This window comes from Athene cunicularia (assembly GCF_003259725.1).
Source record: "Athene cunicularia isolate RWA chromosome 3 unlocalized genomic scaffold, athCun1 chr3_part1, whole genome shotgun sequence".
In the NCBI taxonomy this organism is placed as follows: Eukaryota; Metazoa; Chordata; class Aves; order Strigiformes; family Strigidae; genus Athene; species Athene cunicularia.
Genome location: NW_020799097.1, coordinates 107,522,491 through 107,548,943, shown reverse-complemented (window position 1 = coordinate 107,548,943; position 26,453 = coordinate 107,522,491). Strand labels below are relative to the sequence as shown.

General features: G+C 40.4%; 1 protein-coding gene across 2 annotated transcripts in view; it reads right to left on the bottom strand.

The window, feature by feature from the left end:
* The window catches only part of ALK (ALK receptor tyrosine kinase), a 242,825-nt gene that overhangs the window by 58,476 nt on the left and 157,896 nt on the right, over window positions 1-26,453 (bottom strand). Inside the window, exons 5-8 of one of the 2 annotated variants that reach the window (XM_026845712.1) lie at window positions 23,008-23,139; window positions 15,097-15,228; window positions 13,632-13,732; window positions 2,874-3,043 (exon numbers count right to left, since the gene is read on the bottom strand). In XM_026845712.1, coding sequence (XP_026701513.1) covers window positions 2,874-3,043; window positions 13,632-13,732; window positions 15,097-15,228; window positions 23,008-23,139 — 535 coding nt within the window. Of the gene's footprint in view, window positions 1-2,873; window positions 3,044-13,631; window positions 13,733-15,096; window positions 15,229-15,650; window positions 15,742-23,007; window positions 23,140-26,453 lie in introns of those variants that run through there. The other variant, XM_026845713.1, reaches the window with a different exon arrangement.

Genomic DNA, 26,453 nt, shown 5'->3' with positions numbered 1-26,453 from the left:
CCATTTCTTTCCAGAAGGGGTTGTTAGGCGTTGGAATGGGCTGCCCAGGGAGGTGGTGGAGTCCCCATCCCTGGAGGTGTTTAAGAGTTGGGTTGACATAGTGCTGAGGGATCTGGTGTAGTTGGGAACTGTCAGTGTTAGGTCAATGGTTGGACTGGATGATCTTCAAGGTCTTTTCCAACCCAGATGATTCTGTGATTCTATGGAGCCCTTTGCCCTTCCTCCCTCCCACACAGAAGATACTGAGCATTTGGAATTGGATTCAGCTCTGTTAACCCCCACACCACGTGCGCTGACTCTCACGAATGTTTTGCCCACACCTTCCAGAACAAGGAAGGATAGCTAACTTCGGGAAGATGTAAAAAGCTGGGACTTCAGCCTCTTTTAAGCCCACACAGAAAAAGTAAGACCTCACAAATGGTGAAATTGCAATTGGATGTCTTCCTAAGGATCAAATGGGGGGAAAGAAGACAATCTTCTCCTAATCGTGTTCCTGGAAATTAAGCATGTGTCCAGGGTTGCCCAAGCTAACGCAGTGCTAGAAATCTAACATCCCTCAGTCCTTATTTAGCTTATTTGTCATACTCCTCCCTACTTTCTGTTCCTGCCAAATCACCTGAAATGTTCTAGCTGTGATTTTCTGCCAAATTGTCATTTCTCCCAACAGTCTGAGGGATATCAAACATTTAAGAAATGTCTGTTTCTAAAGATAGAGCTGATCTAATTTCTTGGAAGTCTTCCTAATGATTCTTTGAAGTGCTATAAGCTAAACATGGAAATTATGGCTAAGCAGCTTCTGAACAAGCATGCTTTTGAGCAGTTTTAGAGCATATTATCTTTTTATTAATAACACTTTCCATTCAGCCTCCCAATCACAATGGAGTGAGCTTTACATTTTGTGTGGAACTGGTATACTGGTGTGCTTTATTCAAGAGCTTTACTTCTGTGAGGTGATTTAAAGTTTCAGCTCCTCCTGTAGGAATATCTGCAATATGCTTCTTCTAACACAGACCCTCACAGCTACTGACACAGGAACCAATTAGAAAAAAGACAGACACAGGAAGCTTTCAGCAGCACCAGCATCGCATCCACATCAATTAAATATTTCTTACAGTTCAATAAAACTGTCATTTATCTCCATAGTGTGTGTGTGTATATATATATATACACACACACACTGCAGTCTCTCCACTACCATTTCAGTGTACACTTCCACAGAGTTGCTTCCTAATTTGTACATCAGTTCAGATTTCCTAAAGAAAGTGGTTTGAAATGGTGAGAAAGACACCTGCAGTACTTCCAAATCTCACAGCAGATTTCTTCCCTCCCAGGAAGGACTGGTTTAAACTAAGTCAATCTTAGAAAAAAACCTCATTAAAACAGTACACCTTATGTGAATAAATAAGGACAAAAACTTTTCAAGAGACCAAAACTTCCAAGTTTTCCTTGCTTATGTCTTAACCTCCAACAAACTCCCTTCCCTCAGCGAACCCAGCTGTCTTCTTCTGTAAGTAATGGGGAAGCAAGGGTGTCAGCACCTCATACATAATAGTTAGCACCGTGCTATCAGCTTGAATCTGTGATTCCACATGAACCACTGCCAGCCTGGCTCCTAAGATCAAGGTATTCTCTGCCTGACTCTGCAACCAGAGAGAATTTAAAGGAAAGCAATAGTATAAGAATACAGAATAATTCAGGTACAAAATATTCTCCTGGCAACATTCGAAAGCAAATCACATAAATAATAATGGCAAAATATACCATTCTTCAAAGGAAACACAGCTGAAGGGAATGAGGCAACCAGGTATTTTTACAAATGGTGCTTCAGCAGTGACTGCACAATAAGCCTAATGCTGACATTTTCAAAATCTTTGACGCACACATATTAATTATACATTCAGGACCGAAGCGTTGGCAGTGTCCTTGTTGTATTTGCAGCCTACATGCATCCCCAAGAGCCAGCAAGACAAAAGACATATTCATACAATGTTTGTTCAAACTTCTTATGAGGCAAACTATCCCTTAATGAAATCCATTATTTCTGGGGCACAGATTTCCAAAAAGACAAAGGACACCAGTGCTCATGACACAGATTGTAGATGCATTTTACAGCCTAAGGGCCAGGGCAGCAGGAGGTGAAGTACAGTCTGTGTCTTCTCTATAAACAGTGTAAGCCAGAGCACACATAAAAAGTAAACAATGAACAAGAGTGTTCCATTAAAGCTGACTTGTAAGAAACAGCTAAAACAACACTCTTTAAATAAGCATGTGCTACCAGATTAAGCATATGCTACCAGATAAACCTTTTATGCTTAAAGCCAGAATACAGTCATAACCGAGACAGTCCTTTATTAAGCTGCACCTCCTGCTACAGTGAACACAAAGGTGTTCAGATGCATCCTTGTCTCATTTTGCACAGGCTCTTCTCCCATCTCTTTCATCCTCAGATCTAGACACACTGAACGCTGGGGGCTCTGATACCCAGAAAAAAAAATCAACTATGGAGCTCACATCCAACTCTAGCAAACCACATAAGAAGATCAAACATGCTACATAAAGCAGTATGTGAGGAGAATGATTATTTTCAGTCAATGAAATGGAGACACAGAAATTTAAGCACCTTGCTGTAGACTACCCATTGACCCAGTTTGTGAACCAGGACCATCACTCAGGAGTTCTAAAACTGTGTGCTTTGCTCTGACTACTCAGTTACTCTCATTCTCCATCTCTAACAGAAGATATCTCCTGGGGACAAAGTGCTTCCTCTCCCCGAGGGAACAACTTCCAGGAGCGATGTTGGCCATTTTCATTGCCAGGTAACTAGTGATGAAATGACTGATCACGATGCAGAAGAATGATGAGGAGACTCATACCTATCCAGTATATCTGGGAGAGGTAAGATCATCCACTGCCATATTCCCAGACCTTCGCTGTTATCTGAATGCCAGAATGTCCGGCTCTGCTCCTTTCCTGTCTTGTTCTCGATCAGCACCAGGGATACATTTCCCAGCAAGACACCACGGATGAGCCATGACATTCGCAGCTAGAAGAAAGAGAACATATGAGATTAAACATCACAAACATTAGCCAACAGTTAAGAAAATTCCCAACTCTTCTTTCATTTCTTTGTTTTCTAATCACAAAAAAGTCTATTCTCTATCCCTTATGCTCATGTAATCCATTTAGAAAACTCCACAGATCTGGAAACCTCTAATATTTAGTACATACTATAAAATATTGGAACTACTGGCTTTTCTTTTTGGTGAAATTAAGTCCAAAACATCTCCATTTTAGTTTTCACATATGTGTCTGTAATTTTAAAGGGATAAGTTAATACCTCTGTTATCTGCAGTACAAAGATCACACTCCCATAAGATGCCACCTAAGAGATTCAAGTTAAGACTAACAACTTTTTCAGCAATAAACTTTTATATTCTGGCAGCAGCAAAAACACAGGGAGAATATCTGCAATAAGCAGGCATCACTAGTAATCACATCCTTATCCCCCAGATACTCCGCAAAAATCAGTTTTTCCTTATCTCTTCCCAAGCTTCTAGAGATTTTCCAATTAAAGTTCAGTAATATTTAGGTTTTTTATTAATTAAAATACCTTAGGGAACCAATTTTCTAACATTTTTGTTACATTTAATGTAATTGAGCCCATTTCTATGCATTTATCCCTGTATATAAAATTATTTCATGTAGTTTTTCAATTTTATGACTTTTGCTCCCTCATTGTATGAAAAGAAAAACAATCCCTTCCACATCAGGCTACTGTTGAAATTCATGTTATATGAATATATTATTCTAATTTTCTTGACAAGAAGAGCTAGCTCTTTGTTGATAAAAAGCATAAATAAAATACACATATATATTACATGCAGCAGTTGGGTCTCATCTCAATAACCCATAGAGGTGAGAATGATGAAGGAATGAGTTTATTAAAGCTATATTAATGATGGATTTTCTGGACACGAGAAAGTGTTCAGCATAGTATCTAGCATTCATGCATGTTAAAAAAAAAGCGCTCTGGTTTTTAACAGTTCAAAGCCAACACCTAAGTCAGGAGGCTAGGAATTAAATTTACATTTTACACAGGAATACCTGATAACATTACTTACTTTCTTTCTTTGATGCCACAGAATATTCATATCCATTTGTCAGCATAAAATGCAACTGCTAGATTTTGCTTGCTGTTCCTACCTCATGGTGTAACTCCGTCCTAGCAGCCAAGTCAGATTTAGGGGTCAAAAGGATAGCAGTGTTGCTATTATTCCTAGCTCACAATTTCAGGGTGGGTGGAACAAAATTCTGGATACGCATTTATATTAATTATCCATACTGAATTTAGGTAAGCCATGAAGTTCACCTGCCTGTTTCCAAAGTTACAAAGACAGCAGTGACTTTGACTACACTGCAACACTATGACAGAGACCAAAAAATTTGTATATGGTTCTTCTCTCTTTCCAGTCCAAAAATCACTGCACTTGCTTGGAATCACTCCTGGGTCTGTTGTACTGCTAGCGCATATGACACAAGCACTGATAAGACGTACAAATTGAATCTTTTTTGTTACATTAGTTTGACCAAACATTCAAGACTGATGTGTAAGGTTTTGAGTGGTTCAGAAACCATCAAACCACCACAGAGGCCTTCCAGATCGCAGCACTTCTGGAGACAAGCCACTGCTCAACTCTGACTACCAGCTCACTCTCACCTCAAGTTTGGGAAAGGACTTGTGGAGCCCCTCGTTTGTTTCTGTAATGTCAGACAGTGGAAACCATGGGATGAATTGTGAGGATTTTCACCTTGCAGACTGTGAGAGACGACTTGTAACTCCCCAAAACTAATCTAAGTCACTTATCTCCCTCGTCTGAGTGGGACGTGACACAGACACCAGAGAGAAAAAGCAGAGGAAAGCAGGAATGCCAGGAACTACTTCAGATACGACACAAAGTGGTGGTCAGGGACGCAGCTGAGAAGGGCTGAGTTCATACCCACAGAATCAACACTGGTGGAAAAGGCTGCTGACAAATGTATATGGTATAGGAGGCTGATGTCTTCATACTTGACATTTGCATGACTACTCCTAACTCTTAGTTGCATTCATCGTCTTAATGTCAGGTGACAATCAAGATGAAATAACTTGGGCATTTTATATTTTCAAGTTCCTATGAAGTAAGGCTATTGAAATTACAGTGAAAATTGCTCTCCATTAGATATTGTTGGAGTACCTTTCAGACCCATTTATGCAATGTCCCTTAGAAAACTGATGAGGACTAAACTTTTTTTTTTTTTTAATAACTTTGGAATGCCAGTGGACATTTAAAGCATGCCCCTGTAGCAGGGAAATCAACTCCTCTTACTGAGAGTCCATATGTGAAGCACTTTTAGGACCCTAACACCAACTCTACTGTAAAGCACCATATGAAATTTCTAATACAGGTAAGTTGGAGCAATTTCACTGTGCCATTTTGACAGTTCAAAATTTGAGAGGTAAATCCCTGAAGCTCCTACTATGCAGAGGCTTTCAGACCTCTGTCTCTTCTGGAGACCTGCCAGGCAGTAAGAGGCAACATCTATATGGTCCGAAGTGAGAAAAAAGCAAGGCTTTGATAGCTATTAACGTAACACTAGAGCAAAAGCTGAAGCAATTGATGAATTGGAATGGATGCCTTTGCACACATGTCAGCTGTTTGAAGGAAAGACATAGTTGGCATTAGATGTGGGAGATCAGATCGTTGGCAAAGTGCAATATGCAGACTCTAATGAACTGGCTCTGAGTGAATCGACTGGCACTGTGTCCAAATGGGCATTTTTGGTTGTGATTTCCATGGTTTCTAAGCTTCACAGCAGGGCAGTCCAGGTCTTTTCACACCTGCTGAAGTGAACCAGAGCAGATGATGAGCTGGATACCATAGTAAAGACTTCCGAATGGGGCTGGCATTCATTCTACGGAATACAGCATCAATGATGGCAGATGGTACTACATACACGATGCATCCTGTAAGTAGTGCAATGGCACATTTGGAAAAATCTGTATCTGGGCAGTTGGTGGCATACCCCTAACATTATATATCAAACATCTCCCTCTGTGTTAAACCAGCAGCAAAATATTCAGAAGCTAGAAAAACCACTGAGAAATTAATTAAGCATTGCAGGTAGACATTGGCTCAATGGCACCTTGCTTTCCAGCTTTAGAACCCACCAAAGCTGGTGATTAGCTGTTCGTATGCAAACCCACTGACTCAGTAAATGAAATGTTCTAAATTGATTTGGGGAAAATTAAAGGGAGAGAGAGCCCATGGTAAACACACAGCATATTGAGGCAAAACTTGGGTCAGATGGCCACATGCACTGTACTGCAAACACCATCTGGAACAATGTCTTCTGAGAATCCCTCAGAGTTTGTGGAATTTCTGAACTGACAAACAGGAGACTCAATTAATCCAAGAAAGAACACAAAACTAATCCTTATCAACATCAACAGGGCTTGGCAGGTTTAACAGAGAGGTGAAGAAAAAGGAGGGTAGATTTTCAAGCACAAGCTGCATAATTTCAAGACCACCTGAGAAATGAGACTTGCATTTTAGTTCCTTATGCACAAAAGAAATAAAATGCTGGAAACCTTCTGTGCAGAAGATTGGACCTGCTTACACCTGTGAATCTACTTTAATGGACAGAAATAATCCAGTATGAACTGATGCTTAGATGTCTGAGTGATTAAAAAAAAAAAAAAAAAAAAAAAAAAAATAGCACTCCAGAGAGTTGCTGTGTCTTTTTCCTCCCTTTCTGAGTGGCAGTGCCCCTGACTATTAGCATTATGGTGGTATCTGGCAGGAAAAGCTAGTTGTCCATCTTCAGTACAAGTAACCAAAGAAAGGGGAAAAAGATGAATCTTCTTCAAGCAGGATCTTCTTCAAGCAGGACTTGGAGTAAGGAAAGAACCTACAGGCATCCTGATCTCAAGGAACTACAGTAGTTGAATCCCACTGGTGGCTATCTTGCTACCTACACCCCAACTCTACACCACAGGTTTACATCTTGTGAGATAGCATATGGCTCTCATGCCTCCAGTCCCTGTCCCCCATCTATAATACTTGCTCAAAGGAATTTCTCAAAATTTTCCTGACCAGGAACTGCAGATTCTTGAAATACAGAGATTTACTTTGTGAATAAACATAACTCTCATCTTGGGTCTTTTTCACTGGACAGGAAACAGTAGAAGTTGTTTTCAGATGTGAATGCACTGACCCAGTAAATGTAAGCAAGGCATTGAAGAAGCTTTGAAAACACCTCAGTGTTGAATAGAAACTGAAACTGCATGTTGGAATATGGCTTATATGGAATTATAAAATAGCTACAGACACCTTTCGCAAGTCTCAGTAAGTTTTGTACATGAATATGAACTATGTTTGAGGCATGAAGTCTATCATATTGGCAATATTGTTTTTCTTACAAGAAATGAGAAATGGTTGCACACAACAGTACAAGCAAAGACACCTATCTGGACTGCTCAGCACTTTAGACTTGGACTCCTGTGAATACAAGAGATGACCAAAAGGTCTGGGTCCCATTTTTTGGCCAGATCAACAACTGTGCAAGGTCAACCTCTCTTGTAGTCTGCTGACACTTCTGCTTTTGCTTAGGACACAGATGTGCAAGCAAAAGCCTTATGTAAATGATAAAATGATATTTAATTGATCTGATTATGTAGCTTTTTACCTAGGCAGGCAAGAGAAGCTTGTGTTTTATATGAACACATTCTCATGCTATTTTTTTTTACTTATGTTTACTTTTATAAAATCAAGAACCTAACAAAAGCACCTTCACTTCAAGAAACAAACAAACATAAAAATAAAGACAACAACAAAAGAGAAAGATAGGGAAGGCATTTATAATTTTGCTGCCAGAGTACTGTGGAGTTATCAGGCCTTCAAGAAATTTCAGATATTATAGATCCTCTAATCCAATGACACAGAAGGCAGGTGGCAAAGGAAGCAAGAAAACATAAAGACAGGTAACAGTGAATAAGCTGTACAGATTTTAAAAACAACACTTTAAAATAAAGAAAGTAAGCTAGCAACATTCTGCAAAATAAAGCACATAAAAGGCTGCGCTAGAGGCATATCTGTGTTGCATTTTTCATGCTCATAAATGCTCTGAGTCAATGTTATTACCATGTACCCTTCTAAGTTATTCAAAACTCAAGGAATAGAGGAGAAAGGGACATGCTCTGCAGGTATCAGCATGGCACTCGGCTTGCACTCAAGGAATGATTTATATTATTGATTTACATGCTTAAAAAACCCCAACGCTTTTGCATAGGAAGGAGAACTGAATTAATAACCACAGAGGATGAAAACATCTTTATAACTATAAACGTGAATGAGAAGGCAAACTTCAACTATATTGTTTTACATCAACATATTATATTTATTTTCTAGAGAGAGTATGTTTATATTCAAAAAGTAATTTCAGGCTTAAAAGAAGCCTGGATCATTTAGGACTTACTTACATAACATAATGGTGCCTTTCAAGAAATAGCTAGTTGAAATGTCAAAATTGCATCAGAAAAAGATTTTAATTATTTTAAACACAGCCAAAGGCACAAAACTCTTTTACTATCATAGGAATCTGTTTCCATTGTTTTTCAGTACAACTATACCTTTTAAAATGTTTGACCCAGGATCTAACAGAAAAATGAAATAATCTGGCTCCCAGTCACAATGTAGTCCCTTTTGCAAAGAGTCACCTTTTGTGGAGATGCAAGCAATAGCATTTAAGGCTAATTTCAAGTTCGTCATCATGCAGTCAACACCACCTCTGTTGTTATTCTCCTCCTCTATTATAGCCTAGACCAAAACTGCTTGCATGGCTTTTACTTCTCAGATATGGCATGAAGGTCTATCACAGAGTCCCTTGTGCTGAGCAAAGCACAGCCTTTCTAAAAATCAGTGTCCAGGCTGTGCATGTTTCTGCAGTGACTTTCAAACAGAAGTAATAGTCATAATCCACCACAAAATGAAATGTCACAGGATAGATATAACCACTGCTGCCCAGGCAGGTACACACTGTACCAAACCCTCACAGAATGCAATAGTCCTGGACCTGGTCTTACATCTTTTTACAACAGAAGCCCAAACACTTTGGGAAGACACATTTATGACTCTTGTGATCTACAGGCACCACAGTATCTTTCAGAGCCTGAGGATGCAGACGGCAGGAAGCATCTCTGAAAAATGGAATGAAAAGCAAGTCAATATACGTGACTCTGCACTTGTACAGCAACAATGCTGGGACTGAGGGAGATGGGATTGCCTTGTTGTCCAGATATGGGGAGCCAGAACTGAGTCTCCAGCTTCCACACGAAGGTGAGCTCCCCCCTGGACACCTGCAACACTCTTGTGTCAGCTCTGTGACATCTTTACAAAGTACTGAGAAGTAGGTGGTCATTACAGTCTGGAAGCTGTGCACACCTAGGGGCTATCAACTGTGACAAAGCAATTTAGTTTTGCCATGGGTGATGTCTGAGACGATAGCACTTCCCCTGGACTTTAATTGCAATGTGGTTTCTCAAATGTCCAGACAGCAGCACAGCTTCTAATGACATGTATATGGATTTCTTCTAACCACCCCAGGATCTTCTTTGTCCTGTTGGCTTTGTGCAAGCCAACTGATTCCCACTAATAGGAGGGGAATCACAGGAGAAGGGGTGAATATTGCTCAAGCTCTGTAAATTCTGCCTTTAAATCAGGCCACTGTTTGGATTAATTCTTCACACTTTATGTGCGTTACTACGCTCAATTACACGTGATTTGTTTCCAACGAACTTTTACATGTGGGTTAAAAGATTTTCACTCTTGATTACTGTGACTCAGTTTGGTTCCCGAAGCATTCCCTGAGCTTTTTGTTGCATCTCCCCTTTCTGGCTACTTCGTGGTAATGGAGCATCTCTTCATAGACTACGTGTACCACTTTCTGCATTCCCCCAAGATTTAGTAGAAGTGCACAGTTTCCCTCTTCCATATAAATCAGGTTTTAAACACACAGTTAATGGGGTCAATAGACAAAGGGCTCTACTGAATGTGCAACATGAAAAACATAACAAAGACTGTCTGGACTGCAAACAAGATAGATTCTCTGAAGCCAGTATACCCTAGCCAAGATTTAATAAAACAACAAAAAGAAAGAGAAAAACTAACTGAACCAAGAACAAAGGGCAGCATCACAAACTAACCGCTCTGACCTGCCAAAAGCACTGAAGAACAAAGAAAATGAAAATATAAAGCTGCTCAACACAAACAGGACCAAAGTGCAATACAAAGCTATACACAAAGTGCAAAGCATATTAGGGCCAATCCCAAACATGCGTGGGAAAGTAGAGGCTGTATTTATTATGGCATCTCCTGCATTCATTTTTACTCTTCTCATCTTTTGATGCATGTGTGGGGCAGTACAGAGTAGGTCAGGCTAATTTTTCCCTTTCTGAGTTAATGAGGAGCCTCCCACAGGGAGTGAATACTAGGGGGGCGCAGCCTGCAAGCAGCCCAGCATGCTCCTGATGACTGACCTCAGGCTGGAGAGAGCACAGAGATGGAGGGTCGTGCTTGTCCTGCACTTAGCGGCAATACGTAAGCCAAAGATCATCCAGGCTCTGAAGTCTCCATGTGCTAGCGTCAGCACTGCTGCAAACAGCTGCCCAGAACCTCAGCAGGACAGGTATTTGGAGCAGGTCACCCCACAAGACTCCAGGGCATTAGCAGTCATTTTCTCAGACTGTTCAGTCATCACCACTGCCAGTCTATCACAGCGGAAGATTAAACAGCCAGGCTGAGGGAGAAAAAACAAGCCTGAAGCATTAGCAAACTCTTTGTGGCTGGCACCCACTGTGGACTGGTTGACTGTTTCCTTATCAGCATTGAGTCCTGGTTCCACGGACATTCTGGCCAAACCCCAGAATCCTCCAGCCTGGTAAACAGCACTGCAGCAGGTAATGCTCCTCATGCTGAGGCTGAAGTAATTAATTCCTATGAACACCTCAGGCTAAAAGGCAGGATGTCAGCATTTGCTATGGTGGGTGTAATTGTCTAACATGACTGGATAAAATAAAAGCAAATTGAGGGATAAGGGGAGAAAACAGTAGCTTCAGTAAACAGTGGGTCTAGTAGTGCCCCAGAGCTTCCACGTAGCAGGGAGAGAAGAGAGGGGAGTCCAGATCAGCAAACTGTGGACGTCTGCTGGCCTCTTTGTCGCTCTCAGGGCTTGCAGCATAGGGCCTCTGATAAAGTCCCATGCCCAGAGCAGGAGTAAGGCTCCACTCCCCCAGGAGAGGTGAGTGACCTGAGTAGGTGGGGCAACACACTCAGTGTCATCCCCAGTTCAGCTGAGCTGGGCATGTTGATATAGAGGTAGACATGGCATACAAGGAGAAGGAAGGATGTTAAATGACAGGCTTAAGGACAGCCTCCATCATTAATATATATTGGTGCAGGATGTGAAACTGAGCCGAATTTCTCTGGGGTGCTGGAACCAGCTGTCAGAAAAAGCCACTCTGTAAGTGAACACGCAAGGAGAGCAAGCAGATAACTAAAGGATCACGTGAGCTGGATCAAATACAAGAGGGAGGACAGGTTTATGGCTTGCTCTGACTGTGGAAGAATAAATGGCTCTAATTCGCACACACTTGCTGAGGTCCCTTTGCCACATGAATCATGAGTGAGTTTTGTCAGTGGGATTTCAGTTGCCAGAGAATCTGTCCTGGTTGTGACATGCCAGGTGGAGCTGTCAGCAGTGACAGGTAGAAGAAAACTCATCTTTTAGTGCCTGAACTTGAGCCAGTTCAATCAGGAAGTGATTGAGGGTGAATAAATACAGGACAGCATTATGGTATTTTCACAACCTGTTTTCTGACTATAATTTCACTATAAGGAAGTTTGTTGGCACCTCCTGGAGGAATAAGTGCATGGGGGGGAAAATATCTCCTTTCTCCTCTGTGTTGTGCTGAAAAGTGGAATTAAATTATTCTGCTCACAGACAGATTGTTCCAGTAAAATAGAATTTGAAGCCACCAGGGGCTCATTGAGAAAAGAAGCTTTTACACTATATGAAAAGGCAAGAGACAAAACCCTTGCCAAACTCCTTCACTCTTTATTACCGACAGCTGCAATGCTGGATGCGTCCGGATGCCTTTTAAGTGCCAAGGGGAGTGACGGAGGTGGGATGGCATGTGAGCAGATGAAATACATGGCAGCTTCTCCCCCAGCGGCAAGTTTAATTATTTGCACTGTTGTATACACAAGAAAAAATATACACATATTGGGAAATCATTCACTCTGATTCCTGTGTCAGGTGGATTATGAAAAACACTCGCTCTTGCTGGTCTATGGAAGAACAAGGTCTTAAAATATTCAAAACCTGCACACGCCTTTGTGACAAAAGGGAGAAAAAACAAGGTAGAATGTATTTCCTAAAGAAGGAGGACATGAGTATGTCAAGAGAGCAAAACCAGATGCACTTTGCTGTATGAACTGAGATTTCTAACAGAAGTGGACCAAACCAAACTTCAAGCCCAAGAAACACATTCTTCTATGTACTTGCTTTTCAGAGGACCTTCTAATGCATCCCTTCTTGTCCTTTCTGCATTTTAAGATCACTGGAACAGGGAGAGTCTGATTCTTTTGTCTGTTCAGTGCTCAACCAAACCAACAAAAACAACTCAACAAAAACCAAACTGTGCTTGTTACGATCAATTTTCCCAAATCCCTCTGCTCCAGGATCCAGGAGCTTATGTGACATTTCAGGGAGACCATTCAAGATGTGAAATGGTCTAAGTCACTAGCCATGGTTCAAAGTCATAAGTCATGAATAAATCCTATCACTGACAATATAATCTGTGAAGCTATAGACTAGAGTAAAAAGATGCAGACAGGTCATCTTTCTGTAAGCTGCAGTTTAAAGGTTAAGTACAACTGGCTCAGAAATGACAACCATGTGCAGGGTTGCCTGGTAAGCCTTTAATATACTTGCTTAAGTTGATGTCTTATGACTGTCAATAACCTTTGTGCTTGAATACGAACTTGGTTCCATTCTACATGAATTTATCTCTCCTGCTGCTAACTTCAGGGCTCCTGTGAACAAGGCCTACACGAGGATTGCTAGGTTTGAAGTGCAGCATGATGGAGACCTGCCAGCTCAAATCCCAGCTGTGCTACAGAAAGCATGCATTGTATTTTCTGAGCAGCTCAGGTGCAGTCCTGAAGCCTGTTCTTTTTTAGATCTTGCAAATACAATGTTTGTTCATGAAGTAAGCTGCTTCCTCCTGTTTACATAATGCTGGCTGCCCTACCCTTACAGCACATACACCTCATTATGAAGATTGTTATACATCATGTGAGGCCATACAATGAGGACAGGATATGCCAGGCTTTTCGGATGACAATTTGTGGTATTTCAAGCATATAACCATGTCCTTCCCCTGCATACAGGGGCATTAAATAATTATATTTTATAGATAAGCCATCACAGAATGCGGTTGCTGTGTTACTGACCTAGTGTCTATATTTGAAAAAGAGTCAGACACACAAAAAAGCTCTGTAAATTGCAAAAGAAAAGAAAACATTACGACTTGCCTCACAGGGGGAGTTCCTCAAAGGAGCTGGAAATGCAGTGCTGGTCATGACAGTGTTTGCTACTGCTGGTGTTTTGCTGGTGTTAAGGAGGAGTGCACAACCTGGATAAAAGCAGGAAGAAGGTCAAACTGCAGCACTCACCTTCTGGTTTCAGGGTTTGCGACAACACCTCAGAACCCATGTTAGCTGGCTCCTACTACAGCAGAATGCCAGAGAGCAAAAAAGCTTTTTCATTTTATTAGCGATGCAGCTTCACTTACCCAACAAACATACTCGGGAAACACATTTAAGGAGTCTGTCTAACTCCCCCCTACAGCTATCTTCTGTTGCTCCATAACTTCAGATTCATTCTTCTTTCAAGGCTGAATAACAACATGTATCTTTTATGAACAAAAAGTAACTTGGAAGAGAATATTTATCCTGTCCAAAACCAAAACAAAATACAGCTATGGCAAAATACCACCAGGGTAATATTAATGCAGCTGGAGGCCTCCTTGCTCCTTTAATCATTTGTTGTAACAAGAGGAACAAGGGCAGTAGTAACACTAGGGTTTTTCCTTGGCAGCTGCATGAAAACGTGTGTATTTGTTTCAGCTCTGCCCTCCAGCCCAGGAGGGTACCACTACTTGTTACCACTACCAAATACCCACTTATTTGGGCTTTCATTGAAACTGCCACTACAGCATAGACAAATCACGAACCAGCAGCACTTGCCAGCTGCCCACAGTACCCTCTTTCTAGCTCTTTGCCTTCATATTTACCTATGCTTCCATCACTTCGGGGCCTGTAATACTGTGGGCTAAACCATCAGGCGGCATAAATCAAAACAGCTGCACTGTAACCTATACCAGTTCACACAGAGAATCTTACTCTTCATGTTTAACTCTGGATCTAACTTTCTAAAGCAATGCTGGGATTATACACTATTAACTGTGTGTTATTACTGTCTCTCTTTAGATTGTCTGTGCCTCAGCAATAAATGCCTCCAATGATTTACATTATTGTATTAGGTAAAAAGCTTATCCTGGCAGGTAGCCTGTTTGCCAAAACTCAACCAGCAGTAGTTCAGTGCCCAAAGTATAAACCTTCAGTGGTTTGTACAAGGATTAGAAATACACTACTGGGAGTTGGGTAGGGGAACCAAGTACACAGTAATTATACATAGAAGTGGAACCCAAGGGACAATGGAACAAAGAGAAGGAAAATTAGGATGAGAGCAAGGGAAAAAAAGAAGCTGTACAGAGAAACAGAGGAAGTAAATAGGAAAATCAGAAAGAAAAAAAAAGATGAGTATGAAGGAGGGTCATGAAGATGAACACTTGGTGTGAAGTTGTTTAGAAAGGGTCAAGATATGTAAATTCACAGGAAAATATGCCTTGTGTTTTATTCCCTTTCCCCACCATTTGTGTATCTTTTTTTGATCACTGGTGTTCCTTCTCTGCACTTACTATTTACTCTCACACACCTTCTGTTGAAGGAAAACGGTTGTGCTCTGGGCTTCCAATCCGCCATGGAGAAGGATGGGAGGCAGAGGAGCCCTGCATCCAGCCGCAGTTCCCTTCTTCAAACGAACAGTAAAAGCCAGAGGGAAGCTTTTCTGCAAGAGGGAAAGAAACAGACACATACAGAAGAATCCAGGTGAGCTGAGGAGGAGAGTCCTGGGCACACAGAGAAGCTGCAATGACTATTCTGACCTGGTTTGCCCAGGGCATGCGGGCACCTCCACAGCTACTCGGTCCTTTTGTGTGGAGGCATGCACATGCCTAACCATGGGGAAAGTGGTGGCAAGGGAAACTCCCAGACTCTAAGTGACTCCCCACACTGTGACAGACCCGAGTGAGAGGACACATCTCGGTGTACACTATGGGGCCTCCTAAATACCCGGTGTCTACAGCTCCACAGGTATAAACCCACTCAATGTTGCATCTTGGAGATGGCTTCCTAATCACTGCTTCTGCAGCCCCATAGAAGTAAATATCAGAGAGAGATTAAGTTCTTAACATAATTCCCCTCCCTTACAGTCTAGGTCTCTAGTCAGCCCAGCTCAGCAACATGACCTCTTCTCTCTGGGAGCACTGATGCAATCTTCAGTAAAGCACTGAATCCTTTTGTGCCGCAGTTTTTGCACCTGTGAATCTGTTTGGTGTGAAGAATGGATGAAAAGAGGGTAGTTTATTTTAAACCATACTTTCAGGCTTTGAAGCCCACTCATTCTGTCACAGGCTTAGGATTTCAGGCAAGTTTCCAGCTCCAAACAATAGATACACTCCCTTTGTGCCTTTAAATTAACTAGTTTTAAAGTAATAGTCATCTCAGTTAAAGCAGAAGGTAACTTCACGCCTTCCATCTCCTTCTCTACCTACATTGCAAGTTCTTCTCACAAAGCGTGCAAAGTACCACTCCTTTTGCCCCGAGCCATGCACTTATATTGCCATAGGTGAACATTGTCTACTTGGCCATGAATCACCCATTTCCTTCAAAACTCATGAAATATTTTTTCCCATCATCCTCAATGAATCCTTACTGCCTCCTCCCTAATTTCTACTGTTGTCTAGTTCTACTTTTGCAATTCTCCTCTTCAACATGAGGCCAGATTCTGTAGTTATTACGTAACATCAGCAGAAAACATAAAATGCCATGTAAAATCACTACCACTATAACATGATTTTCACTTTTAGTGAGTCCACAATAATCCTTAATACAGATTCTGCACCCAGGGTGCAGCTGACAACTCTGCCAGGTACCAGAAGGCTTCTCAGTAATAAAAGGGCACAGACTGGGTTTTATGGGGAAAAAGGTAGAGCACAAAGCCAGCCTGGGTGAAGGAGGTGCCCTGTTAATATAGAGTTATGTTAGGCATTAAAGATGCCAGAAGTAAAGGAGAGCAAGCAATCATTTTATCTTGCTATATAGACTAACCAGTCCTCGGGGCTGGCAGTACAAATCCCCTGAACACACTTGCTCAGTGGGGGTGGCCCTTCTTCCAATAAACTAGAAAAACTGCTGTGACAAACAGATGTACCTGTAAAAGGAACAATGATATTCCTGACTTATCACCATTTTTACACCATTGTGTACTCAAATGTGTATTTAAAACCAGTTTAGCCCATATTTGTTTTCTCCTTCCCTGTTCCCCTAAACTTTTCCAAAAAATAAAAGGAAAATGATACAAGAAATCTGTTTAAAATTGCAAGATAAAACAAAAATTTGATGTGCAAACACATTATAAAACCACATATCCAGGTAATTATTTTTTTTCTTTCAGCTGCTTTTTAAAATTAATATAAAAATGTCTTCACTTACAAAATGTAGGACAGACTACAAACTCCTAAAGCAAGAGAATCTGCTGGTCAGGTGATACTGGCAATTTCATTAGCTTCTCTATGAGAAGAGGAGGCTCCTGAACTGAGATTTTGTTGTGATTATTAAAAATTTTTCCCTCTGGAATTTTCTATAAAGTGGCTGTCAGCCACTGAGGGACCAGTATTCATACTCCAGATCATTCAAAATGTTTAAATATCAGCAGAATCCCCTGGCTGAGACTGCAGGCCAATTAAACACCTGCTCACAGGGCCTCAGCTTTGACTCACACACCTCAAAAGGCAATTCATTGTCAGTGGCAGATGCACCGGCTCCTTGGTCCACCCTGAGAAAACAGCTGGGGGACACCACAACTGCAGCACCTAGACCAGAAATATTTGATTTTCTAGGAGCCTGAATCACAACTCACTTCACAGAGGAAACTGAAACAAATCTTACATCTGTGGCTTTTAGTAGAGCCAAATTTGAACCTGGAACCTGACATGGAGGTGAGCGCCATGCTTTACTGTTATTTTCTGCAAGCACCCAAATCTGTTATGAAAATATCAAAACCTAGACCAGAGTTAAGGCTTTTTCAAGCTTTTCCCTTTAAAAATCTTTGAATTCATTCAGCCTGGTCTTTAAATATGAAGCTGTTAAGCAGAGAAGTGCTTTCCTTGTGTTTTACCCCTCTACATAACTTGATTATATTTCATTGCGCAGCCCGAGGCTGGGATCCAAAGAAAATGACAAATTATAATGTGTCCTGAATTTCTACTGAAACAGCTTGGCTCAGTGTCCAACTGAATTCATTTCATGGCCATACGCTATCTAGGATGATGTAAACAAGTCAGAGCAGCAGGAGGAGTCATCTAAGTAGCAATCCCTGCCTGGAGGCCAGAAAAAGCTCACTGTTGATGAACAAGTAAGGGCATAAATAAGAAGCTATTACTGTCCCAGAAAATTCCATTCCTCCTCCACAAATTAATTTTTTATGAATTTTCAGATGTCCCGTGTACTGGATGCATTTTCTCTGCTGCTCTTTCTTACTTTGAATACATACAGCACCTACAATTTCACATATCGCTACTCCACAAACACCTCTCTGGCTAACACTTCTCTTGTTGACATCTACTTTTCAATTTTCTGAATGTTTATAATTCAAACTCACATTAGCACAGACACTGCACTGATGAGGGAAAGCTAATCTGACTTTTTATTGGAAAATCAAGTAAATGAGGAGGCAGGAGTTTTGCCTATTGAAACCTGCCATGTTAAATATTATCATTAGTGACAGAAACCTGAAAAGAATTAGACCTTAGTAAGATGAAGATACAGCTTGTGGCTATGGGATGGAGAATAGAGAAATCCAGTGAGGATTGGCGTACTGTGAGAACATAAGAGTCTCTGCTTTTATTTGAGTGATGAAGGAGAAAAGCTGTAGGATGTTAAACTTGTTCCTAAGCAAATATTTTCAAGCCTTCATAATGAATTACCTTTCAAGCAAAATCTAAGTAAGTTTAAGTTTTATTTTGTTTAACTCAGATTCTTCTTTTAATAGCATGAAAAATTAGCAACTGGAATAATTTATGAAGCAGATGGAGCAGGATTTTGATTCAAAACTAGGTGTAAATCAACCAGATACTACAGTTTAAACTTCGGGGTGAAATTCCAGACCCATACTATAAAGGACACAAGTATAAAAGACTACTCAGTTATGTATGGACCTTTATCAAGTTTAGGAGGAAATCTCAGAAGCCAAATAGATCAGCTACTCAAACAGTTTAAAGAAGCACATGAATCTTAAACATGAGTTTGTTTCAATGGCGGTCTCTATGCCAAATTCTACCAGAAATGAAGCATAAAAAAGGAAAATACTTTTCATCAGTCAACAAAGAGTTATCCTTTAATTCCAGAAGGCTTTGCTGAGCTCAGAACTGCTAAAGGTTAGAATTTGTTGCTAGAACTACAGCTTTTGATCAAGAAAGAAGCAAAAGGATTAGTGTATGCAAGACAGGAACCTTAACAGAGCACAGCATGGCAACAGGTTGCTACTTCATCATTTTGCTTGCAGGGAGACTCTGCTGGGCTCTATCTATCACTAGGATATAAATTAACCCAGTGGTTTCTTCATGCATTTTTGGCTGGAAAGTAAACTGGCCCCTGAAGAATTAATTATCTATGCTTTTTTGGTCACTTGCTCATGTTATCACAAATTCAAACTTTATAGGTTCCTATTCTAGCTGCCATCACATCTGCTTTTGACAGATGTGTGCATGCACTCCTCCAACCACACAGCCCAGCCTGAGTCACTCCTTTCATGAATCAGATGCTAGCCCTTCCTTATCGCACCTGGCAATGTGTTTAACATCCTTAAATATCCAATGAGGCAAAGAGTGAAAATTACCCTATAACCAAGTGGTTATGAGATTTATTTGAAAGATGGAGGACATTACTTTCAATCCCCATTCCAGATAAAATTTATAAAATGGAGAAGAGCAACCCCAGGAGAGACTTGAGTAACCATTTTCTTCTGAAGTAGACCAGAACTCCAGACCACAGTCTTGGAAACTGCATGGAAATAGGAAATATGCATTCAAATTCACTTAGGCAGAAGAAAGAATCAGTCCTGGGTTTGTCATATCCTGAGTGAATCCTCTAAGTTCTGGGTTTCTAGATAATAAATATACTATCACCACCTCCATTCTTTTTAATATATATATTTTTTTAAATATAGACATTACTTCCCTAACATACTGTGATGGATTAACCAATATTTTCCCAAGCTGAAATATTTTGGTGAATTTGAGACAGAAAGTTAAATAATTTTTGACTAGCCAAAAGTATATGCACTTTTTTTTCAGTAAAATTTTTATTTTTCCCAGACTTGCTGCCCTGCAACATAAGATTACTGAACCAAAATCCAAGATACTGTTAACTAAAAAGAGAATTGTAAAACTACTGAAACAATTTTTCCCTTTCTGTAAAGCAGAGCTCTGCCAGTCTGTACTGGTGCATAATTTGAATGTTCATCTTTGTCTTGTATCATACCAGGTATATTACGTATATGATTACTACAATAAGAGGAAGTATGGGGGGTTTTTGCACTAAGTTATAATTCATAAATGAAATTACTAGTAAAGACATAAGACTACCACTATGTGAAGTCTTAATGTTTGTCTGCAAAGTATGCTTCTGCAAAGTAATTTCCAGTGTGGCACTTCCATCAGTCTGTTAAATCTGTAGGTCTGATCCGAAATCAACACAGTTTGGCATCTAATTCCACATCCGCCTCTTTGAAGCTGTCTTTTGCTCCTGCAAGAATATTTGATTATGACTTGAACAGCAACATGCTTTTCTCTAGGGGTCATCCCTCTCTGATTTTACACTCTCTACACAGACTAATTGGTTGCATGCAGAACAAGCACCATGACATTTCATTGGCCATTAATAAGTGAAGAGATGTTAACAAACAGCAGGCTTGAGGGAGATTTTTTTCAGCTAAGAAAGGAACAAAAATCAAATGAATAGGAAGAAAAAATTAAAAATCAGTACCTGCACAGCTGAAAGACTGTGAAAGGAAAAAAGCCACAATATCTTCTTGAAGCTCAAAGATAGAACCCTTTGGTTAATGGTAATTTTAAAAGCTCTTGTCTCAGTTTTGAGCATGGCTATACCCTTTTCTGACAACGCTTTTGTATAAGCAGAAGCATTTGGGAAACCCCTTTCTCTGCTTTATATATCTGAATCACTTTTTGTCACGCTGATGAAAACATCTGTGTTGCTCCAGAGTAAAATGACAGCTCAAATGCTGAAAGATGACATATGTTTTGTGTTAGGCTGCCATGCAGATGTAACTGACATCTAAAACATAAGATCATTTCTCTGGTTTGTGTAAGAAGTTTTATGCCAACAATATTCAACACAGTAAAGAGGCAAAAGCAGAGAAATCAGCCATAGAACTGAGCAGGCTTGTAAGCGGATAAGCAGACATACGCACAACCCGAGCTCTTGGTAAGGCAAGCCAGTCTTTTTTGTTGCTTTGTTGGAAGATGGTGCTTTTTGGGCCTTTTGGCTGAGAGCAAGAACTTCTATTCCCAGTGCCTGTGATTGAACACAAGCTGTGTGGTCTTCTCCTCAAGCTAGAAAGTGACGCTGCTAGACAGGCGGTAAGTATCTTTTGCTTTTTTAGATTTTCTCATTTACATTCTCAGTACATTCTTTGCTGACACAACTGTAGGTGCTACACTGCTTCATGCAAATAGCTACAGATGAATGCTGCATGGAGGGGGAAAAGGCAAGCAAACCAACCCCTGTGGAAAATGTATGAGAGAGGGATTCATCACATCACCAACTGGCTCACCACGGGATACAGGGTGGCAGCTAAGGGCAAAAGCAGTGCCAGCCTCCTGATATCTGGTATTTAGTGGTATTTAGATATAGAGATATATATGTCGTATTTAGTCTTGCATCCATGAGTGGTACAACCCCACCGTGTGAGCTCTGCTGTTCCCACTGGTATAGACAGGATTACCCTCACAAAGCAGAGCCATTTATAGCAGACAGACACAACTGTATCTGGACATATACTTGATGGTAAATAATACTACTCTACTTCCAATTAAATGAAAATGTATTCAAGATACGGATTATTATAATTTAATATATTTTTTAAAAATTAAAGTATAGAACACAATAGAAATACCATTATAAGGTTTTAGAGCTCTGTTTTAAAGCTCTTTAGGCAAATAGTAGGTTTCAATACTACTAATATGCAGCATTATTGATTCTAAGGAGCTGCAAGTCCACAGTGATGACACTGTTCCTATGAAAGTGAATCTAATGTTCTCTGAGTGTGTGTTGTTAATTAATATAATTTCAAATAGGAACAATGTCTAACATGATGGAAAAGCATATAATTTCAAGCTTTTAGCTAGTTTACTAGATGATCCCCGGTCAAACCACTGTTCTCCACTCCAATAAAATGTGTTACTTTATTTCTTTGTTAGCAGCAAAGAACTGGAATTTGCTAAAAGTTTTGTGTCACCTTATATTAAATTTATGCTAGAAACGGCAAAGGACCGTTAGTCTAGACATGACCTACATCAACACAGCTTGTTTGAATGACCTTACCCAAATTCTCCCCTGCTTTAGCTGTCACATAAGAAAGCTAAACTGAAAATAATTGTTTCTTCTATTCCAAAGGCTTTTGTGGTACTGGTATTTTGGTCAAGGAACACATTTTTTGCATACCGAATCAATGCAGCTCTGTTGATCAAAGTCCATAAGGTCGATCATCTGTGACACATACAATTTAAATTGGTAAATGATGAATTCTCAACAATTATTTTTCTTGATGTATTTGCTCTGTGGATAACCATATGGCTGACAATCCACCACTCCTAACTATGTCTAGACTGGCAAAGGGAAAGACGCTGGAGGTAGAACATGTAGCCGTATAGAAAAAGAGATAAGGCATCTTCAAGAAGGTCCTAAAGTATCTAGGTTATGCAGTACAATTACAAAGTATTCAGGCACAGCAAGTTTTCAGAAAACTCGGGCTGCTATCTGTCTTCTGCTGTATTTTATTAGACTACTGACTGCTGAAGAGAGGATAGAAAACAAGAGGAATTACAAAGACACATGAATTGGTCAAATACAAGCTACTGGCTCTACTCATTTTCATCTTAGAAGTTTTCTCCTTCCTCTCCCTTCTGCCACATGCTGTGCTACATTTTGATTAAAGGCTCTAACAAACTACACATTTCATAATTCTGTAAGGCATCTAGCTATTCAGGCTATACTTTCTTTGCATTTTTGATCTGGACTTCGGAAGAGATGAAGCACTAAGAGCATCTTAAGAACCTGCTGCAGAACTAATGCAGGCAAGTACAGGAACATATTAAATGGTCTGCTCCAGGCAGACATCCAGACAAACTGCATGTGTTGTGGAGGATACTGGTCTTTTGATAGTACTGAATTAGTCTATTAGTGCTAAAGTCTCAGGCATTAAAATTCAAAACAATCAATGCTTTTGAAAAAGGAGGATGCAGCCTGGGGGGTTGGATTTACTCACTGCACATATCTCCCTCATCTTCTCCCTCAGCACAGTCCCTGATGAAGTCACACGCCTTCCCCAGCCTGATTGCTGTTCCATTCCAGCAGCTGAAGGAACCCTCCAGAGCCATTTTTGAGACAGAAGCATATCCTAGAGAAAAAGAAAACAAAAACCACTTCAGATTACTGAATTGCCTTCCTCCCAACTAACAGGTCACAGGATCCTGGAAAACACTGAAGGTGAGAACGCTCTGTGAAATCCCCTCAATCCATAATTACTTGATAAAGTAATTGTTTTATTTTGTTAGACCTGTTTAATCTTGTCAAATATCTAATGACCCACCTATCAGAAAATTTTGTTCCCCAGGCATTTCTGATTTTTTAACTTGGAAGACCTCTTCGACTCCTGAAAAGGTTGAAATCCTGCAGTCTGTGGTACTTCTCAAGAACAACACAATATCCATGATAGATTTTTAATTGTGTGTGAATTTACTGCTAGACTGACAGTCATGAAGACTGATATCCTCTCTATCTAGCTCAGGAATAACATAGCTACACAGTTTGGAAAGAACACAAGCTTTCATCATGACCTCCTGTCAACACGTATTACCTATGACTTGGGTGTATCACGTTGTCATATTCTCTCGGCAAGAGAGAAAACACTGTGATCTCCGCTTCTTTTAGTTTTCTTTCTCTTCTATATCCACTATTGTTCCTGCATCCTACACTCCCCTTCCCCTGAGTCAGGGAGCCCACAGCAGACTACATCTACCAAGATACAAAAATCACTAAATCATTTTACCTACGCTAAGCAGCAAAAGCCAGTTAGCAATGTGGAAAGGAGCCAACTCATGAAATGAGGTCACTGAACATTACAGTTAGAGGCCAGCATTATCTATTCAGAAACGATCCTGAGTACATGTCGCTTAGCACCATCCTTTTCTGAAGGCACTTGATTCCCGTGACAGCTGAGAAGTCAGAGATCATCCAGTCTGATGGGTATCATTTTCCTCACCGTAGGAATTCTCCCATCCTGAGTTCTTTGATTGTGGCCAAGTGAGATATTTTTTTTTTTTTTTTTTTTTTTTTTTTTTTTTTTTTTAAGAAACACATGCTCTATATCAGCCACCTGCAGGAGACAGAAGTTAGTTCAGCAACATCCCACAGTCAGCACATATAGAGGAGGTTATACTTGAGAAGAGCCAGAGCTCCATCCACAAAAATCTGGGTGTAGATGCAATTCACCGAAACATTCCTGACTCTCTGCAGAGGTGTGCTTCCAGTCACTACTCCTAGAAGACAAGCCTAGAAGTAAAAAGACGTCTGCGCTGCCAGTTCCCCACTGCACCAACTTCTGCCCTGTCTCATATTAAATGGGTAAATGCTCAACATTAAACCAAAGCCTCTGGGCAGAGTGAGCCATTGTTTTCCTAACTCATCTGTGCTTGCTAAACAGCGCAGCTACATCATGTTCTCTGGTACTACAGGGAGTTGGGAATCACTGGTGATTCAATTAGATGTGCACTTGATACTTTTATTTATATTGCCTGCCAAAACTAAAAATTAATGAAGCATGTAGGAAAACAACCACTATTTTTCTTCAAGCGTATTTTATGGCGCAAATCAATTCAGGAGTGGGGGGAATACATGCCAAACCTTTTTAATAAAGGGCCCTGGTTTCTGAAAAGGGTGCTCTGTGTTATTGTCAGCTCAATTTTTTGACTGCCTTAGAGCAATTCTGGCTTGCCGCATACAGGCTGCACAGTGCCCTTGTATTTCAGTCAGGGTCAAGGCATGACTACAGAGGAGAACTTTGCAGAAAAAATAAGACTATAACTCGAATCTGGTTGCTGACAATTACTGTAGGCCCCTCGGTAAGGCTTTAAGGCAATGAGAGGAGATCTTCCTTGGCTTTGCCATGCTCCTTGCACTCTTAGAGATACTGCTGAGAGCCCTCTCTATGTCAGATGCAAAGCTCTTTGCATGTCAAAAGCCAGACACATCGGGCTCAGGTCAGTGTGCAAAGAGATGCTAGAAAGCTGTAAGAAGTAACTCTGGTAACTTAGTAGATGATCCTTTCTCCTAAGGGTATGCAATGAACCTGTATGGCACTGTGTTGCTGGAAGTACCACCTAAAAAATAGTTGAGAGATGTGGCCCAGATTGCTTCCATGAAGTCTGTAACATCATGACACTCTTAAAAAAAAATCTTTAAGTCCTACTCAGATTCAGAAGTACTTTTGTCTCTCTGAGTTACCCTACAGATGGTTTTGAACCCCACATTTATTACCAGGTCTCATGTCACACTCAGTTTATTTGCAATCTTTTCAGCAATGTCCATGTTTTATCCCAGCAGCTGCTGGGATACAATATGCAGAGATTCCAGAGGAGGGCTTATTGTAGGCAATGGAGTTGTTCTGTTTACTCAATTCATTATAACTTTGTAAAGGCACTCAGTTTTCCAAACACATCACTGCATTAATGCTAATTATAATGGAACCAAGACATTCAAGAGCACCTATGCCTTCCCAGGTGTCTTTGTTGCAGCCCAGGAGTACAAGTCTCCTGAAGTTAACTGACTGTAGCATTTAAAAGATGTCAGTTGCAATGAGACATAAAGCAATTCCAGGATCCTTTCCTCCAAAACAAAGCAGCAGATTCACATGTTCATTCATCTCTGTGGAGATGGGGCTCGAATTAGCTCAGATTTGCATTAAATGTGTATATACATGCTCCTTGTATCGGTTAGAAAACACAAATAGCAAAGCTGCAACCCAGGGAATGGCTGAGCTCTGTGACAGTGCTTGATTTATTCCTGTCTCCTGTTTGCCTGTTTACTGTGTGCACAAAAGCAAAATGAATTGGATAAAGGAGATGATTAACTAGTAAAAGAAATAGATAACAAAAAAAAAAAGCCCAAATACAAATGATCCTTTTAATGTGCCACTTGATGCAGATGTTTGTATCCAAGCTCAAGGAAACTTAATTTTTAATTAAAATATTTGTAACAAAAATAGACATTTTGATCTTTTAATTTCCCAGCCCCTATCACTCCTGGCAAGGTGAGACAGAATGACCTGGTTCACTGAGTGAAGTGGCCTCAACTCACACACAGAAGATGTGTAAGGAAAGCAAAATAAATGGTATCAAGTAAGTATCAAAGTAAAATTTGTGGGAGACATCCTTTATATTTACAGCAGTGTTTATGTAGCCAGTGGCATCCATAAATTATAGCAGTCATTAAGCTGTACCAAGGCTGGCTTGGAGCTTTATAAATCATTATTTAAACAGCAACATTAAACAAATGGCATTTCAGGCTCTAAATTGAAAGGAGAAACAAACAACTCCTTGGGGGAACAAGTGCTGACTTTGTACCTCACAGGTCCTGTTTCTGAACACAGTCCAGCCTTGGCAGCGTTCAAATCCAGCACCAGACCCTGGACATAAATGACTGCTTGGGCTCTTG